Source organism: Simochromis diagramma, unplaced genomic scaffold (assembly GCF_900408965.1).
Source record: "Simochromis diagramma unplaced genomic scaffold, fSimDia1.1 OVJJ01000656.1, whole genome shotgun sequence".
NCBI lineage: Eukaryota > Metazoa > Chordata > Actinopteri > Cichliformes > Cichlidae > Simochromis > Simochromis diagramma.
In genome coordinates, this window is record NW_024387038.1 from 280,039 (window position 1) to 298,635 (window position 18,597).

An 18,597-nucleotide genomic window follows, 5' to 3' on the forward strand; every position below is an offset into this window, starting at 1 on the left:
AGGATACAGACACTAAAGGGAAGCAACAACAAGGTTCAAAAATTACAACTGACCAGATTTGATTTATTTCTGACTCACAGGCAAACTCACATAAATGACCTTAAATCCAAAAAGCTGATTCTGTTCATCTGCATCTGCATGTAGCTTTTTCAGTGGGAGAAACACTTCGTCACTCACCTGTCCACATTCCTTCCTGATTAAATAACTGTTAATTTTTTTTAAATTTTAGGTTAAATATCAACTATTACCTGACAATGATGAGTGTTGAAGGATATTATTTGAGAACCATTCCTTTTGCAAAAGAAACAACACGATGAAAACACCTGAATACACATAATACTTTATTATTAGAAATTTATAGATAAAATGATAAAAGTAAAAAGTATTTCTTCTGTTATAAGGATCAATTTAACTGCTGCAGATGGTTAAGACTGAGCTTTTTTTTAACACACTATATTCTCTCTAGAATAATAGATCGCATCCAGAAAAAATGTTTATGACATGGTAAGTTTTAAATCATCATTTTCAATCATACTTATGACATAGATATTTTTAATCTTTAATCTCTTAAGTGCTTGATAAAAATCATAAAAGCAAATTATTTCTGCTGCAGTAATTAACCTGCAGTGAGTCAGAGAGGTTTAAAACTTATTGTTTAGAACAAATAAAATTATATTTCTCATTTTGTCTTTGACTGACCCACTGATACCGTCCTCTTCTTTCCATAGCTGCACACCTATCACACTCCTCAATCTTTCCATTATCAGCCCAGTTCTCGTAGCAGACTAGTTTGTCACTGATCCAGAACCACAGATCCAGCACGCAGGTGTAGCGCAGTCCCACCCATATGTAGGGACTGCTGGCATTCTTGGCTTGCTTCTCCACCCATCTCTGTTGGTGAGGGTTAGTGATGGAGACCAGGTCAGTGTGGTGCAGTCTGCAGTAATCCAAGGCTTCCTCCCAGGTCTTGTTTTCATTGATCAGAATCAAATTATCTGTCAGAAACAATCAAACTTCAGTTAAGTCTGGTTAACAGCAGCTTATGTTCCACTTTACCTTGAATACAGACAGTACACAATAAAACATTGTAGTTTTTCACTTCCTTTAGCTGTATACTTAATTATTGTAAGTGTGTACAGTGCATTTGGAAAGCATTCACAGTTCCACATTTTGTCCTGTTACAGTCTTATTCCAAAATAGATTAAATTTCTTGTTCACTTCAAAGTTCTGCACATGATACCCCAAAATGAAAAAGTGGGGAAAAGATTGTTGAAATTCCTGCAAATCAAAAGCAAAAATATGGCATGTACAGTATGTAAGTATTTACACTTTGTTGAAGTATCTTTGTCAACACTTGAAGCTTCAAGCCTTCCTGAGTATGATGCTACAAGCTTGGTATATCTATTTTAAGGCAGTTTCTCCCATTCATTGCACAACCTCTGAAGCTCCATCAGGTTGGATGGTGCACAGCCATTTTCAGATTTCTCCAGAGAATCAGGTTCAAACTTTGGCTCTTGCTGGTCACTTGAGGACCTTCACAGTGGTTCTGCAGCCACTTGTTTTTATCTTGGCCGTGTGCTTGGGGGCTTGTCCTGTATAAAATGAACCTAATGTGGATCTAATGTCCGGTGCACTCTGGAGCAGCTTATTCAAAAAGAATCAAATTTACCATCACTAGCTCACTCTACTAAACAGGCCTGATTGTTGGAGGGCTTCAGAAATGATTGTTCTTCTGGAAGATTCTCGCTCCACAGAGCAATGCTGGAGCTCTGTCAGAGTGTCCATCACTCCTTGACTAAGGCTTTTCTACCTCAAACTCTCTAACTGGCGAGGTGGCAGCTCTAGGAAAGTCCTGGTGGTTTCAAACTTCTTCCATTTACAGATCTCTGAACTTATTGGGACCTTCAGTGCTGCAGAAATGTTTCTGTGCCTCAACACAAGCCTGTCTCAGAGCTCTACAGACAAGTCATTGGATCTTCTAAGTCTAGTGATGCTCCTATTACAGGGAAAAATAAATCAGATTAATCTTAGTAGAAACTCACCATCATAACAGAAGAATTTTTTTTTTTTGTTGCATTCATCAGAGCTCCATTTTCCTGATCTGTTTAACAGAGTCACAGCACATTTCTTTTTGTTTTGTCCGTCATTAAATGACTCCATATCCCAGTGCCTGAAAGAGAAATTACTTCCATCTGACCACCTCCAGGTGTCTCTGAACAGGCCGATCCACACATCCTGAGACTTTTTCAGGATCTTAAATTCTTGCCCATCCACCTGATCGAGTCCACTGGCCAGGTCAGTGTAGTGATCCCTGCAGTACTTCTGAGCCTTTGTCCAGGTTATCTTCTCCTCAATCAAATGGATCGATTTACTGTCTCTCTTCTTTCCTGTTAAGGAAAAACATCAAAACAAAACAAATTTTCCATCACCACAAACATTTTGAAGAAATACAGAAAGACACATAATTTGTATGATTCCTCAAACATGCTTCCTCTCCATTTCTCTTTCAGTTCAGTTATATTATCAAATCAGACTATTATCCACATATTCTCACCATCGTAGCAGATGAACGGCATCATTTGGTCACATCTGGCATGTGTCCAGTTTCCCCCTGTCTTCACACAGTTCTCATTTTGATTTTGATCATCTGGTTCAGAAGGTCCCCATCTGGTTTCATGTTCAGTGTATTTCACCCCTGGCAGAGACCAATGCCACATCCTGTTTTCTTTTCCTGGGTTGCTGAACAGTCCAATCCAGGCTTTACCTTCATACTCTTTGGATTCACGCAGTCTCGCCATGTCTGCCATGTCAAACACGCTGGCCAGGTCTGCATAATTCTCTCTGCAGTATTTCTGTGCTTCTTCCCAGGTTTTGGCTTCTCTAATAAAGTGGTACTCATACAGGTAACAGGTGGAGACGAAACACTGACCTAAAAGCAGTAAAATATTAGCAATAATGCTGCATTATCAAATCAAACTCACTGGTTCACAGATAAACAGTCTACAACACAAGTGTGACTCTGATATCAGTGACCTTCTCAATGAGAGACAAACGTGTGCAGATAAAACAAATAGATGAAAATCAAATGGAAAAACAAAGAAAAGACAGATGAAGTAAGAAGACAAGACATTACAAAAAACACGGTAAGTTTGTAGGATTCAACAAAACACACACCAGGTAGAGAAATATCATCTCTATAGGGAAACTCAATCAGAATTTTCCACTTACCCATCAGAATCAGCAGAAAGAGACTCCACTGCATCTTTAATCTGCCGGATTAAATAAATATTTCATTAGATAATGAAATCATGTTTCATTTCATAGATGGTCTGGTTATAATCATCATTATAATCTGGGTGTACAGATTGGAAGTTCAGCTGGATCCAAATGCAGACACGAGCAGGCAGCCAGAGTTTAACAGGAAGTGAACCGTTTATTCAACTGATGGCAACAAAAGAACAAATGCAGCAAACATCCAAAGGGTGAAAATGTAAATGTTTTACATCACTCATGTATACATCAAAACATAGAATTAGGCTTTATCACTGTTATCACTGTTGTAAAAATACTCCATGCTGTACTAATACAGAGGTGTCTTACTGTTGAGGTCAGGAGCTGCCAGATCTGTTTTCTCTGGTAGTCTGAATGCATGAAAGAGTCTCTGCTTAACATAACTGATATTATATTAAGGCTGATTCTTCGGTTTAAAGGTGCTTTTCTTTTAAATCCAGTCTGCTGCATATCTTAGAAATTGACTTTGAAAATATATAAATATATATAAACATAAACAAACACAAAACATGCAATGAATTAGAGATTTCAAACTTACATCTGGTTAGTCGTTCGGTCCTTCGTCTAATTTGGCCTCTTTCCTCGAAGGGTTCAAATACATACTGAAATAAAAGCAAACACAGAGAGCTCATTATGCAAAGATTGGAATTTATATATTAAAATACTGCTGCTGCTTTCAGAAAGATAAAGACGAGGGAGTTTTTTACACGTATGAAAGCGGTATTCTGTGGCGTGTTGTAGCTTATAGCTTTTTCCTCAATGATTGTAAAACTGTATAATTTTGTTGTTGTCTCTTGTTTTTGAACTGACTTCTCATCATATACTTTCACCAATGAAAAAGCTGATGATGGTTTGGTTCGTTTATATGCAGAAATATTAGAAATTATGGAAATATTTATACTTTTATTGTGAGCTTGTTCTTTACCTGAGTGTTTTATCTTGATGTCGCTTTACAATTTCCTTACTTTTGCATGTAAACACTGAAACACTGCTGATAAAATAAGACCAGAATCTGTGGATAATTTGCATTTTATTACTTATTTTTCATTTAAAATGACTTTTGTTATTATTGGATGTCATCACTTACAGTCTAATGTCTCTGAACTTTCCCGCACACGTTGGAGAATATGACTGTTTTTCAATAACTATCATTAAGAGATTATCTTAATTTTCATATGAACACATTTTTCACTGTACATGTAATGTTATAAATCCTCCCAGTGTGGATCATATTTACATTTTGAATGCAAATTTCTCTGAAATGATTACAAGATAAACATGTGAGCAAATGAGCCATACGCTCAGAAAACTTCCCACGAACTGCAGTCGTCTGCAAAATGACCTCAAATATATATATTTTTTGAAAAGTGATCACAAGCATTTTCTTATTATTTCCTCCTGTTCTTTAATAGTACTTGTTAAGCAGGTTGTAACCTATCTAGGGGAGCTATGCCTTAAACATCTCTGTCAGCTGACATACGAGTGGAAATTTTTTTCCTTAAATGAATGAATTAAGGATAAAAACCATTAGAGATTCATGATAACTGACAATAAATGTAATGAAGGTGGGAATATGAGAGAGTGAAAGGATAAAAGAGAACGTATTTTTAGTGTTTTTGCTTTATATTCAGAAAAACAGACTAAAATATCTAAAAAAAAATGGCAGAAATGGCAGAAATACAGACTGCCCATTTGTAGTGCAATCCTCAGGTAAACATCCTGAGGATCAAGGTGCAGTATATGAAAGGGAAAAGATACAGTGCAACTTGTTACGACATGTTGTGAAGTGAATTGGATTTTAAACCATGTGCTCACATAAGCACAGGAGCTGTATGCTGTGCATGCTGCTCTCTCAGACTGTTGCTGAAGGAAATACAGTGCTGTAAAAAAGTGTTTTCTCCTTTCCTGATTTCTTAGTTTTGTGCATATTTGTTACATGTTTCAGATCATCAACCAAATGTTAATATTAGACAAAGACAACCTGATTTTTTGAAATTATGGTTTCATCTATAAAGGGAGGAGGTTATCTAACAGTGTCCTACAGTGTTTTTAGCATCAAGGGTGTCATAAGGTTTGTTGTTTCTCTTATTTAATGTAACTCCACCGCTATCAGCACTTTGTCAGTCATTTTATTTAAAAAAAGTCTCTTTCTGTTTGCGGTTAAAACAAACAAACAGTAAGAGCCCTGTGAGTGTTGAGATGTGCAGACAGCAGAGGGAGTCAAAGCCAAGTGAAAAACTTATCAGGGCTCAGAAAAGGCTTCAGGTGGGTTTCTTATTTTGCTCACGCACAGCTCCAGCTCTGCCAGTAAAGGCCTTAAAATCCTGTTTTCGGCAGCAGTGTTATTCCTGAGCAATCTTTTCTTCTTTGAATGCATCAGTCTGGCTCTGCTTTTCCTCCCATGACAAGTAAAAGCATTAAAAACATTGCTCTGAAGCGCTGAATGTAGCCAAGCGGTTATAGAAGTTATTTAGCTATTATTTAAACTGAATGATATTATCTCTTTGAGAAACATTCCTTTGTTCTTCACCCAACTTATATGAACATTATGTTTTACTTCAGGGGTGTGATGTAACTTTTCAGCAAGGAAAAAACTCTTCCTGCACTCTTTAACGAGACAAACTGGACCGCACGAAAACACAGTGTACTGACTAACTCCTTCCAGGGTTAAAGAATAATAAAAATGTATTACATGTGTAGTTAAATATTTACTAATAGCTGACAATGACACATGTTGGAGGATTTATTTTAACAGCCATTCCTTTAGCAATCGAAGCAATAAAATACAACGAAAACAGCTGAATACACATAAAACTTTATTATTGGCAAGGTATACATAAAATCCTTAAAAGTAAAAGTGTCATCAGTGTTATATGGATCAATATTACTGCTGCAGATGGTTAAGACTGAGGTTTAATTTAAACAAATGATTATAACATGGCTATGAGGACCACTTATCTCTAAAAAGCGACTTTTAATCTTCATACAAACACACTTGGATATAACTTAAATTAAACAGCAGGTTAAACATTTATCATAGATGTTAATTGTCTTGGTTGAAACTGGACATGATGTCAGTTCCTCCTCTTTGCTTTCATTGCTAATATGCTAACACCACATGCTGTGATTTTCTGTGTGAATAACACACACGAGACCCTAAAACAAAAACTGTAATCACCCTTTTCATATAGCTTTTGTAATGTTGGATACAGTCTCTTCTCCCCTAATCCATATTTTGGTTCTTAATATAAGACATAGGGGTGACTCACTGCAATATTATTATTGTTTTTTCATCTTTCTACATTCAGTGCTTGATAAAAATCATAAAAGCAAATTATTTCTGCTGCAGTAATTAACCTGCAGTGAGTCAGAGAGGTTTAAAACTTATTGTTTAGAACAAATAAAGTTATATTTCTCATTTTGTCTTTGACTGACCCACTGATACCGTCCTCCTCTTTCCATAGCTGCACACCTACCACACTCATCAATCTTTCCATTATCAGCCCAGTTCTCGTAGCAGACTGCTTTGTCACTGATCCAGAACCACAGATCCAGCACGCAGGTGTAGCGCAGTCCCACCCATATGTAGGGACTGCTGGCATTCTTGGCTCGCTTCTCCACCCATCTCTGTTGGTGAGGGTTAGTGATGGAGACCAGGTCAGTGTGGTGCAGTCTGCAGTAATCCAAGGCTTCCTCCCAGGTCTTGTTTTCATTGATCAGAATCAATTTATCTGTCAGAAACAATCAAACTTCAGTTAAGTCTGGTTAACAGCAGCTTATGTTCCACTTTACCTTGAATACAGACAGTACACAATAAAACATTGTAGTTTTTCACTTCCTTTAGCTGTATACTTAATTATTGTAAGTGTGTACAGTGCATTTGGAAAGCATTCACAGTCCCACATTTTGTCCTGTTACAGTCTTATTCCAAAATAGATTAAATTTCTTGTTCACTTCAAAGTTCTGCACATGATACCCCAAAATGAAAAAGTGGGGAAAAGATTGTTGAAATTCCTGCAAATCAAAAGCAAAAATATGGCATGTGCAGTATGTAAGTATTTACACTTTGTTGAAGTATTTTTGTCAACACTTGAAGCTTCAAGCCTTCCTGAGTATGATGCTACAAGCTTGGCATATCTATTTTAGGGCAGTTTCTCCCATTCATTGCACAACCTCTGAAGCTCCATCAGGTTGGATGGTGCACAGCCATTTTCAGATTTCTCCAGAGAATCAGGTTCAAACTTTGGCTCTTGCTGGTCACTTGAGGACCTTCACAGTGGTTCTGCAGCCACTTGTTTTTATCTTGGCCGTGTGCTTGGGGGCTTGTCCTGTATAAAATGAACCTAATGTGGATCTAATGTCCGGTGCACTCTGGAGCAGCTTATTCAAAAAGAATCAAATTTACCATCACTAGCTCACTCTACTAAACAGGCCTGATTGTTGGAGGGCTTCAGAAATGATTGTTCTTCTGGAAGATTCTCCTCTCTCCACAGAGCAATGCTGGAGCTCTGTCAGAGTGACCATCACTCCTTGACTAAGGCTTTTCTACCTCAAACTCTCTAACTGGCGAGGTGGCAGCTCTAGGAAAGTCCTGGTGGTTTCAAACTTCTTCCATTTACAGATCTCTGTGCTTATTGGGACCTTCAGTGCTGCAGAAATGTTTCTGTGCCTCAACACAAGCCTGTCTCAGAGCTCTACAGACAAGTCATTGGATCTTCTAAGTCTAGTGATGCTCCTATTACAGGGGAAAATAAATCAGATTAATCTTAGTAGAAACTCACCACCATAACAGAAGAAAGGATTTTTGTTGTTGCATTCATCAGAGCTCCATTTTCTTGATCTGTTTAACAGAGTCGAAGCACATTTCCTGTTTTGTCCGTCATTAAATGACTCCATATCCCAGTGCCTGAAAGAGAAATTACTTCCATCTGACCACCTCCAGGTGTCTCTGAACAGGCCGATCCACACATTCATCAGAGAGCCCTGAGACTTATTCAGGATCTTAAATTCTTCCCCATCCACCTGATCGAGTCCACTGGCCAGGTCAGTGTAGTGATCCCTGCAGTAGTTCTGAGCCTGTGTCCAGTTCTTGGACTCTTTAATCAAATGGATCGATTTACCGTCTCTCTTCTTTCCTGTTAAGGAAAAACATCAAAACAAAACAAAATTTCCATCACCACAAACATTTTGAAGAAATACAGAAAGACACATAATTTGTATGATTCCTCAAACATGCTTTCTCTCCATTTCTCTTTCAGTTCAGTTATATTATCAAATCAGACTATTATCCACATATTCTCACCATCGTAGCAGATGAACCACATAGTTTGGTCACATGTGACATCTGCCCAGTTTCCTCTTGTCTTCACACAGTTCTCATTTTCCTTTTGATCATCTGGTTCAGAAGGTCCCCATTTGGTTTCATGTTCAGTGTAGTTCACCCCTGGCAGAGACCAATGCCACATCCTGTTTTCTTTTCCTGGGTTGCTGAACAGTCCAATCCAGGCTTTACCTTCATACTCTTTGGATTCACGCAGTCTCGCCATGTCTGCCATGTCAAACACGCTGGCCAGGTCTGCATAATTCTCTCTGCAGTATTTCTGTGCTTCTTCCCAGGTTTTGTCTTCTCTAATAAAGTGGTACTCATACAGGTAACAGGTGGAGACGAAACACTGACCTAAAAGCAGTAAAATATTAGCAATAATGCTGCATTATCAAATCAAACTCACTGGTTCACAGATAAACAGTCTACAACACAAGTGTGACTCTGATCTCAGTGACCTTGTCAATGAAAGACAAATGTGTGCGACTATAACACTTTAGTGTTTGGATACAATAAAGATAATGTTCACAGTACACAAAGACATGAGACTGAAATAAAAAGGATTATTCATAACAAAAAGAAACAATTGAATTGATGGAGATCAAATGAAAAAGCAAAGATAATAAAGAAACAGAATTACAGCAATAAATAATAACAACAGCAAACATCAGAGCAGAATGTAAACCGGAAAAATACAAACATGTTAGCAGAATAAAACTGAGGAAGCAGTGCGGAGAATTTCCACTTACCCATCAGAAGCAGAAACCGACTCCACCGCATCTTTAATCTGCCACATAATGAAAACATCTTTTCTTTAATGCAGAGTAAAAAGATGACAACATTTTGAATGTAAAACGTGTCGTTTTAGTGTGTGTGTAGAGAAATGTATTTACATTCATATAGAACTTGCACTTAAAATGCTGGAAGTCACTGTTTTGTTTGATACTGTGTTTGGATGTGTTTCTCGAGGAACTGTATGAAAACACGTTTTAGTTCTTTTAACATTCAAATAAAATGATCTGTTGAATTAATCTGATAAACCACATCTGTAATTGAGAAAATCTTACCTTAAACTCAGGTTAAGAAAATTAAACCTCCAATACAACAGCTGGTAAATGATCTGAAACACATTCGGTACTATATAATATTTTATGATGCATAGAGTTTATTATTTTTAGCTTCTCTTTAATATCATAGTGTTTATTCTTCATATCTCTAATTGTGTACAGTGATGCTGGTCTCACATTGTTAATTCATGAAGCTTTTATCAGTCTGTTATGGCTTTTGCCATTAACTTGTCACGTTTATCCAACAAATACAAGGTTTTTAAGAAATAGCAACATCTAATCATGAATGAAACCCTCATCAGTTGAGCCTATACTGTATAATGTTTAACCTGGAAGTGTATTAAGTGCTACCCAGGAACCAAGAAAAACCAGACAGTATGTATAAAATGACCCATTTATTACTAAATACCTGACAAGTCACCAAAAAGCCGTTCCTAGTCTGGTCTGGATGCTCTACTTTAAATTTGTCTGATTATCATTTGAAGCGACAGCTCTGTTTAGGTCATTGATGAGATACTGTGTGATCATTTTGCAGTGCTGTACAGAAAGGTTGGGTTGGATCCCACAATTGTTCTGTGGGACGCAGATCACATTTTGAAGAGAGGACCCAAATACAAACGTTGGGAGACTAAACTTAACAAAAGCAAGCTGTTTATTAAGGCTGCAATCATAAAAAATACATAACAAAGGCAAACGGCGACTCGGACTTTGACTAAAACCAAGCTATACTGGGAAATCCACTGGTCACCAAATAATAAGCACACTCCATTCAATGTAATGAATTACAAATTTTAAACTTACATCTGGTTAGTGGTTCTATCCTTGGCTGATGTCTGTCGTCGAAGTGTTCAAGTAAATCGGGAAGTAATAACAAACAAAGAGAAGGCTTTATGGAGAGGTCTGGATTTAAATATTAAAATAGTGCAGTCCTAATCAAATCAGCAGAAGTATCATAACAGAGCCTCACTGATGGCTGTCCAACAAAAAGAAACTGAAAGCATCATTCTGTCTCGCCCTTTTTCACTCACAAACATATAAAATATAATCATTTTCCCCAATAATTGTAAGACTATAATTATATTGTTGTCTATTGTTTTTGAACTGACTCCTCATTATGAATATAATAATAATAATTTGTTTTTTTTAATTATTTTTATTACCTATTTTTCATTTAAAACGACTTCTGTTATTATTGGATGTCCTCACTTACAGTCTAATGTCTTTGTCCCACAGATGTTGGAGAATATGATTGTTTTTCAATAACTATCTGAATTAATAGATTATCTTAATTTTAAGGTTGCAGCACACTGAATGTAACCAGAGTCATACGAGGACACATGAACACATTGTAAATCATCCCGCTGTGGATCATATTTGAATCTTATTTGATTCCCAAAAATATTCTGACCTTGTTTGAGTGACCGCCCATATTTTGTTTTATTGGTTTCTTTTTAAAAATGTGATCACGAGCATTTATATATTATTTGCTTTAAAATATCTCTGATGGTGGCTGCCAGCTGACACAATGAGTGATAATTTTGATATTTTTTTTTGGCTCGATTAAATAAATTAGGGGACCAGGGTGCAGAATATGAAAGAAAAAAAATACAATGTGCCTTGTGTATTCAATATTTCCAGTTTGATTTGCATTTTATATGTTAGTGTAGTATCTGCCCTGTGAGTGTTCAGGTGTGCAGACAGTAGAGGGAGGTAAAGCCAAGTTTAAAAATCAAGGGCTCAGAAAAGGCTTCAAGTCACTGACCAGCTCTACCAGTAAACATCCAGTTTTTGGTACCAATATTATTCCTGATCAGTCTTTTCTTGTGTAAATGCATCAGTCTATGATGATTAATGGCTGTCTTTAAATTCTGTGTCACAAAATATATTTATATCTGTTGCCTTTTCCTGGAACAGCTGAGTTGTCATCATTAACATTATAACTCTGCTTTTCCTCCTGCGACACTTCAAAAACATTGCTCAAAGCCTAATGTAACCAGAATAGAAACTATTATGACGTTGTCAGAACAGAAATACGTATTATGTCTTTAAGGGGACTTTTGTTCTTTCCCAAATTTATTTTAAAGTGTTGGTGGATGTGCTGGAAACATTCCTCAGAGATTTTGGTCCATGCTGATATGACAGCAATGTTGTGCATTCAGAGCTACTCTGCATATCTTCACACATTCTTCACCACAACCCTGCTGCTCTGCTAACCTGTTTTCTCTTTTTCAGACCGTTCTCTGTGGGAAAATCCCAGCAGCTCCGCAGTTTCTGAAATACCAACCTGTCTGGCACCAAAACCACGCCCCATTCAAAGCAGCTTAAATCATCTTTCTTCCTCATTCTGATCCACAGTTTCAGCTTCAGCAGGTCGTTCTGATCAAGTCTACATGCGTCAATGCACTAAGTTGCTGCCATGTGATTTGATATCTGGGGTTGAACTATGTCTATAAGATATTTAAAGCCTCACAGATTAATAAGATAATAATAAAGAATTTAAGCTACTTCAATTATTGTCAGTTTTGTGTAAGTCAGAAAAACTGTGCATTATAGAAACCCAAACAGGAGACTTTAGTTTTACTTAATCTCTAAGGAGTTACAACAGAAATGAGAAATAGCACCCAAACGTTGCAGTTTCTACTAATCTCCCGTGGTCTTTGCTCCAGTGTCCACTTTCTGAGCTCTACATCGTTTATTGTCTCTGTTAGCTTATGTATTTCCCAATAAATATGCGGTTCGTCACAAACTTGCTCAACAGGCCTTTTGCAGGATTGTATTTCACAATAGCAGGACAAGTTGTGTAACATATGATAAACACTCTCTGACTCTCACTGATAGATCAGTTTTCCCTGCAACCTCATACGTCTATAATTTCTCAAGATTTCTGGGAATTAGTCATAGCTGTAGCTTTTATTTTGTTGAATAAATGTATACTTTTTATATATTTAAATGTATTTACAATTAGAGCTTTTTGTATCTAGTAGAGCTATATGGTTAGATTTTGAAACTTTATACTATATTGTATTATTTAATTCAGTTTAGTTAGTTACTTTTCTTACTGTCTTGGAACAATTGTGATCACATAATTTCCTCAGGGATTAATGACGTGTTCTGATTCTATCTATTTCTATCTGCTGCTTGCAGGAGTAAATTTCTTTCCAAACGCAGTAGAAACCTTGGGTGTCGATCGTAGTTGGTTTGCGCTTTATGTTCCTCGGGGAAGGAAATGCTTCTCCAAATTAGGGCAGCATCATACTCATAACTGCGGTAGCTTCCTGAAATGCTCAAACTGTGCTCACTAATGCTCACTTCATGAAATAATCTTCACATATTTCCCATTTCATATTCACTTCCTCAGATTTGTTCCATCCTCTTATCTGACAGCCTTCAGATGAAGTCATATGAGAAGGAGAACCCTGCAAAGGTATGAATGAAGGGAAAAAGCTGCATGTCGTAGGGGAGGAGGGGGTTGAAGGTTGGAAAGTCCCTTCAAGCTTCCAATGTTTGTCCGCCGAGTGTGGACAATAAGGCCAGCTAGCCACAACTCATCAGGGAGCAGGAAACAGGGATGACAGAGGGTGGGAGAGTTCAGCAGGAGTCTGCAGCCCCTCCAGGAAGCACCAGTGGGCTCGCACACGTGTTATTGGCTGGTAGAGTGGACTATTAAGACCCAGGAGGAAACAGGTGCCCTCAGCTTCATTGTTTCCTCACCAGCAACCAAGAAAAAACAAAACAAATACTAAAAAAAAAAAATGGAGGGATAATTTTACTGAGCAGAAGATGTGATTCATGGGTAAAAAGAGTTTCCTAATGGGAGGAAGAAAATCAAAGGAGGTGAAAGGCTGAAGGCGCAGAGAGCCTGAAAATAAGTTGTTTTAGTTATCCAGTTGTTTACACATTCGCCTAACAAGCAACAAGATCTCCAGTTTGATCCCGGGATGAGATATAGATCCCTCTGGGATTGTGTCAGGAAGGGCACTCTACCACATCAAACATGTGGCGCTGCCCCCTGGGCGAGCCATTATGACAAAAGTAGTTTTAGTCATTCAGGGGATGAGTCATATGTAGCACCACGGTCTTGGAGGAACGTCGTCTCATTTCACTGTGTACTGCACCACTGCACATGGTTGGGATGACAATAAAGTCACTTGACCTTGAGTTCTTTAAAATACAATATATACACTATGACACACCAAAGATCACGTTTCCAATTAATATAAAAGTTATTTAATTTAAATTGTACAAAACCATCTTTGTCCAGCAAATTACCTCTCACAAATACAGATTTAGTAATATTACATTTTTATTTGAGTTGTCTTGTTTAAAAGTTTAGCAAACATCATTTGATTTCTTCACTTTTTGTTCAGTATGATACAAAAGTCCTTTGCCTGCTTGGACTGGAAAAGCACATAGTTTTACTTTTTTCTTTAAAGTTACACAGGCGCCGGGCCATCGGGTTAAGATAAATCAAAGTTAAATACACATCAGACAAAGAAGCTTCGGTAACTTGAAACTGAAAAACCCCACGTCTGTTCTAATTTACACCAAATCTGATCACATCTCCTTCACAAAACTTGCTTTATCTTTCCTTCAATCTGCTCACACGCACACATTTCTTTACAATTCAATATGCACGCAAATGCACAACACTTGTACGACTTTACCTTTCGCTCCATACCCTGTCCCCTTCTTTACACTTCTTCGCAAACCCTCAAGCAAAACATTCTTTAATCGTCTCAATCGTGTATTATTAAAGCACAACCTCACCAAACCTCAACCAACAGCTTTGTAGAAATGACTGTCTCTTACTCCATGTGTAACCTATTTGTATTTTTTCATTCATTTATTGTTTGTTGTTGCCTCTATTCAAGACTAGATGCTAACAATTTTGCAACTGACAAGTGAGTTAATGAGCCAAATTTCACATTCTGACAGATTCAGATCATTGAGGTGCGATCAGTGATTCTCCTCAGCAGGCCTGCAGGATAGGCTGGTAGGGCTCAGTCAGCACTTTGTAGCGGATCTTGGTGTTTGTGACGGCCCCGTGCTTCTGGCGCAGGTGCAGGCGCAGCTGGCTCTTGTGTCGGAAGTGCAGGTCACACTTCTCGCACTGGAAAAACACAGGGCGTTCATTCATTAGACGTCATGAACATGACAGGACAATGCTCTTGATGCTTCGATTACATGTGCCACAGGTAGCTTACGCTGTAAGGCTTCTCTCCGGTGTGGATCCGCAGGTGACTCTTCAGCGTCTGCAGGTGGCGGAAGCGGGTGCCGCAGGTGTTGCAGGGGTAAGGCTTCTCCCCAGTGTGAATCAACACGTGGGCCCTGAGGTGGGCAACCTAACACCGGGGCAGACCACACAAACAGGTTGAGAGGTGCAAAATAAAGCATGCAAACATCAAACAAGGCAGGCCTCGAGGAAGAGCTGTAGCCGTCTACACTCGCTCCACATTTTCAAATTTTGCGAGCAACTAGAAGAGTTAACGAGAAACTGGAACTCAACTAGTCTACATGAACAAGTCTGATACTGCTGGAGATAAAGAAAACACACCAGTATCTAGTGTGGCTAACATCTGTGTTATTTCTGAGAAGTCTTTTCACGCAGTCATTTGACCCTCACCTGAACAAACCGTGCCCCGCAGGTGTCACAGCGGTAAGGCTTCTCTCCGGAGTGAATCCGGGAGTGAGTCTTCAGGTTGGCTGGTCGGTTGAACTGAGCTGCACACACGTTACAGCGGTATGGCTTGTCACCTGCAGACCCAGAGGTCATTGTTACATGTTTGTTGTTCACTTCTGAACTGCATGCAGAACAGGAAAGTAAATTTAAACTTTTTTTTTTAAAGTCTCACCTGAGCAGGCAGGTTTGGGTCCTTGAAGGCTGCCAGAGTAGGAATAGGGCGTGTAGTAGCTTTCACGCTTAACTTGGTGATGATTGAGATGGGCAGCTTCTGGGTGAGAAGAGTGCGATTTCAGGAAAATAGTTAAAAATAAAATTTTATAATAGCACCAGTGGAAGGTTTTAAAAGTGCTGTTTATACCTACCATGTCCCTCCTTGTTAGAGGTGGGCACAGTTGGGTGGTCCTCAGAGGGTGATGGCCTGAGGGGAGGGGCTCGGCCAGAACCCTCGTAGCAGGAGGCCTGCCCCTGTCTGAGGAAGAGAGGGTCAAAGATTTTAGAAACCCTTACAAACTTTCTGTTTTCTCTGTCTTTTCATTGTTGTTATCCAGTTTACCTATCAATCTGACCGGGCACTTCTCCAGACCACGCCTCTGTTGGTGCTTTTGGTGTTGAGTCATCAGTGGGTGATGCTCGATTTTGGGGTTCCTCCATCTCCTCGACTTTCACTGCACTGGCAGCACAGAGAGGGTTGAGGACAATGTACTTGTACTTCTTCCAGTTGCAGGCCTTCGGGTCTGGCGTGGCTTTGGCATCACTCTGGGGAAAACAGACAGAACATCAGTTATACAAGTGCTGCACGAGCTCCCCAAAATCCTACAAATCAAATACTTTTCCTGAGACATACCACAAGGTTTTTGTTGCAGGTCTCAGATGCAGCAGGAGAACTTGGTTGGCAGCTGGAGCGGGTGGGGCTGCTTGGAGACAAAGTCGGGCTGGCCATGAGAGGTGACTCAGGGTCTCCTTTCAGCTCTGTTGACCTGGGCTGACAGCTGGGGAAAGCCCCTGGCTTGAGAGAGCCCCCAGTCACCACAGGGACCCTGCAGGAAAAACAAAGGAAGCGCTGTAATGAGCTAAACCCGTCAAAGGACAAAGGAGCGCAAACCAAAGCACGTCTGGCATTGTGCAAACAACGGCTCAAAGTGATAAACAACTTTGAAAAGTAGGAGCCGTGCAAAAAAAGTCATCCGGGATATCAACTATACATTTAATTATTCAGTTTCACACTAGACCTTCTTACCGGGTTGCTGCTGCTGTTGGCAGTAATCGCAGGGGTCCTTGAGTAGGCAAGTCCCCTCCTTTGGGAGATACAGAGGGTACGGACACCCTGGAGTCCAGCTCCAAGTGGAGGTGTCTGACTGTCCTATTCTCCATGCTGCAAAAGATTGCACATGCAATTTGATCCAGTTTAATACACTATCTCTTCCAAGCTGTGAACAGCACGTGTTCTTTCATGGCCCTCACCAGTGCAGCTGCATGAAATCCTCGCAGGTCTCAGCCACGTGGTCCATCTGCAGGTAGACAGCCACAGCCAACACCCCGGAGACAATGCTCGGTGTCAGAGGGAGGCGGGAGGTGTACATGAAGTCTAGCAGCAGGGAGACGCTGGAGGGGTCCAGTGTGGTGGGGAGAGACACAGTCATGAGCTGCTCCCCGCTCCCACCACGCCCCTGTAGCAATGCACGGCGTGAATACAGCGAGTAGAAGAAACCACTGAGAAGAGAGGAGAAAGCAAAAACAACTTAAAGTAAGTCATGCAGTTCTCGTATAAAAAACTATCTGCAGTGCTTTTAAGGGAAGAAATGGGGAGAAAGGGAGTGGGAAGAAAAAAACAATGGATGTACTAACTGGAAGGAAACAGGAGCTTATGATGAATGAAACAAAATTAGAAAGACAAAAACAACTATGAGTCAGGCATAGAAAGAGGTGCAAGATGTACCACTCGGATTATTTTTGCAGTAGAAGAAGATTAAAGAAGATATTGCTCCTAAATTCTGACCACAAAAGGACTGGTTTGTCCACCAACCTGCAGGCCACGAGCACAGCACAGTGTGCCTGCAGGTGCACGTTGCCAACGATCAGGGTGGTGTCAGTCAGGATGCTCCGATGTCGGAGTTCATTCAGGTTCAGCAGCACATCATTGGAGTGGCGAGTGAACTCCTTCACATATCCTTCAGCTGGGGCCGTAGCCCTCATGCTCTGCCCTCTGTCGGCCCGATATCCCTCCAGAGCTTCCATCGTGCTCATCTGAATCTTTAAGGCATTATAAGTAAAACAATGAGGCATTGTACATAATTTTCATGATTTTTTTTAATGATTGCACCAATATCCTTTCTATGTAAGATGCATAACAGACACTTACCTGTGTGTAACTGAAAGAATAAATATACTGGAGTGTCCCAGACACATCCGTTAGGTGAGACCAGCTCCCTACTCGTACCTTTGAGTGGGGAAAAAAGAAATACTAATTTAATCCCATTTGCATATTCAACTTTACAGTGTTACCTTTTTAAATCGACATGAATATGAATCAAACAGCAGCAGCGTGCACTTTTAAAAACTAAGAGTTTACCAGAATTTTTCTGTAGATAAATCACCTATTTAGTGTACTTCAAGGGTTGTTTAAAGAAGATTAAGATTATTAACAGTTCTACATAAAAATAAAAAAGTTAATCTAAGAAAGCGACAGTTAGGCAAATCATTTTTAAAAAAGCGAAACAATCAGTATTTCCACCTTACCCCGACCAGCAGGGACGAGAATTAGCGTGCACTGCACTGACGTCAAACCCCTTTGGCTCAGTGTTCAGTCCACGGTCAAAGATGTGGAGCAAAGGGATCACCGACAGCCTCCGCTTGCTCTGAGCAACACTGTGAGGAGAGGTTGAAGGGAGGGAGCTCTTTATAATATCATTCAGGAAGCCCCCTTACAACCAGGGCAGCTCATTTCCTCTTTCCTCAATGGGCCCACGCGCACACTGGAAGCAACGCAGGAAAAAGCCCTGCATGGCTCAGGCTCCAGGCTCTAAGTATTTTTAGTGGTCTATTAGTTTTTCTAAACTCCCCCCTAGGTCTGTACAAACTAATAGCAGGAAAAGTATCGTGTGTTTTTGTGCCATGTTAAAAAAAATATATGTAAGGACCTTTGGGGACATGCAGTACGTGTCTGACTATCCAGGGGTAAGCCAGAGAACATCCCCCACCAACGCTTTCCTGCCCTTCACCTCTCTCCTGGACAG

General features: G+C 39.6%; 3 protein-coding genes across 5 annotated transcripts; all 3 read right to left on the bottom strand.

The window, feature by feature from the left end:
- Positions 1-375: 375 nt before the first annotated feature.
- On the bottom strand, positions 376-3,893 carry LOC120740914 (C-type mannose receptor 2-like). The gene is made up of 5 exons (XM_040043449.1): positions 3,830-3,893; positions 3,229-3,269; positions 2,555-2,929; positions 2,043-2,387; positions 376-995 (listed from the first exon to the last, which is right to left on the bottom strand). Exons 2-5 carry the CDS (start codon positions 3,260-3,262, stop codon positions 649-651), a joined length of 1,101 nt encoding a protein of 366 aa, XP_039899383.1. The 5' UTR covers positions 3,263-3,269; positions 3,830-3,893; the 3' UTR covers positions 376-648.
- A 2,140-nt stretch (positions 3,894-6,033) lies between these two features.
- Positions 6,034-10,542, bottom strand: LOC120740913 (macrophage mannose receptor 1-like). 2 transcript variants are annotated; one of them, XM_040043446.1, is made up of 5 exons: positions 10,483-10,542; positions 9,364-9,401; positions 8,594-8,968; positions 8,073-8,426; positions 6,034-7,022 (listed from the first exon to the last, which is right to left on the bottom strand). In XM_040043446.1, exons 2-5 carry the CDS (start codon positions 9,392-9,394, stop codon positions 6,676-6,678), a joined length of 1,107 nt encoding a protein of 368 aa, XP_039899380.1. In that variant the 5' UTR covers positions 9,395-9,401; positions 10,483-10,542; the 3' UTR covers positions 6,034-6,675. The 2 variants fall into 2 exon arrangements, with proteins under 2 accessions (XP_039899380.1, XP_039899381.1); XM_040043447.1 differs by lacking the exon at positions 10,483-10,542 and adding an exon at positions 9,508-9,639.
- A 3,418-nt stretch (positions 10,543-13,960) lies between these two features.
- bcl6b (BCL6B transcription repressor) lies at positions 13,961-18,242 on the bottom strand. Of its 2 annotated transcripts, none has more exons than XM_040043435.1 (12): positions 18,101-18,242; positions 17,724-17,801; positions 17,388-17,614; positions 16,826-17,074; positions 16,602-16,736; positions 16,209-16,401; positions 15,918-16,120; positions 15,727-15,833; positions 15,534-15,629; positions 15,305-15,435; positions 14,886-15,023; positions 13,961-14,791 (listed from the first exon to the last, which is right to left on the bottom strand). In XM_040043435.1, the coding sequence occupies exons 3-12, from the start codon at positions 17,606-17,608 to the stop codon at positions 14,651-14,653; spliced, it is 1,614 nt and encodes a 537-aa protein (XP_039899369.1). In that variant the 5' UTR covers positions 17,609-17,614; positions 17,724-17,801; positions 18,101-18,242; the 3' UTR covers positions 13,961-14,650. The 2 variants fall into 2 exon arrangements, with proteins under 2 accessions (XP_039899369.1, XP_039899368.1); XM_040043434.1 differs by having other exon boundaries at positions 15,534-15,632.
- Positions 18,243-18,597: the final 355 nt, after the last annotated feature.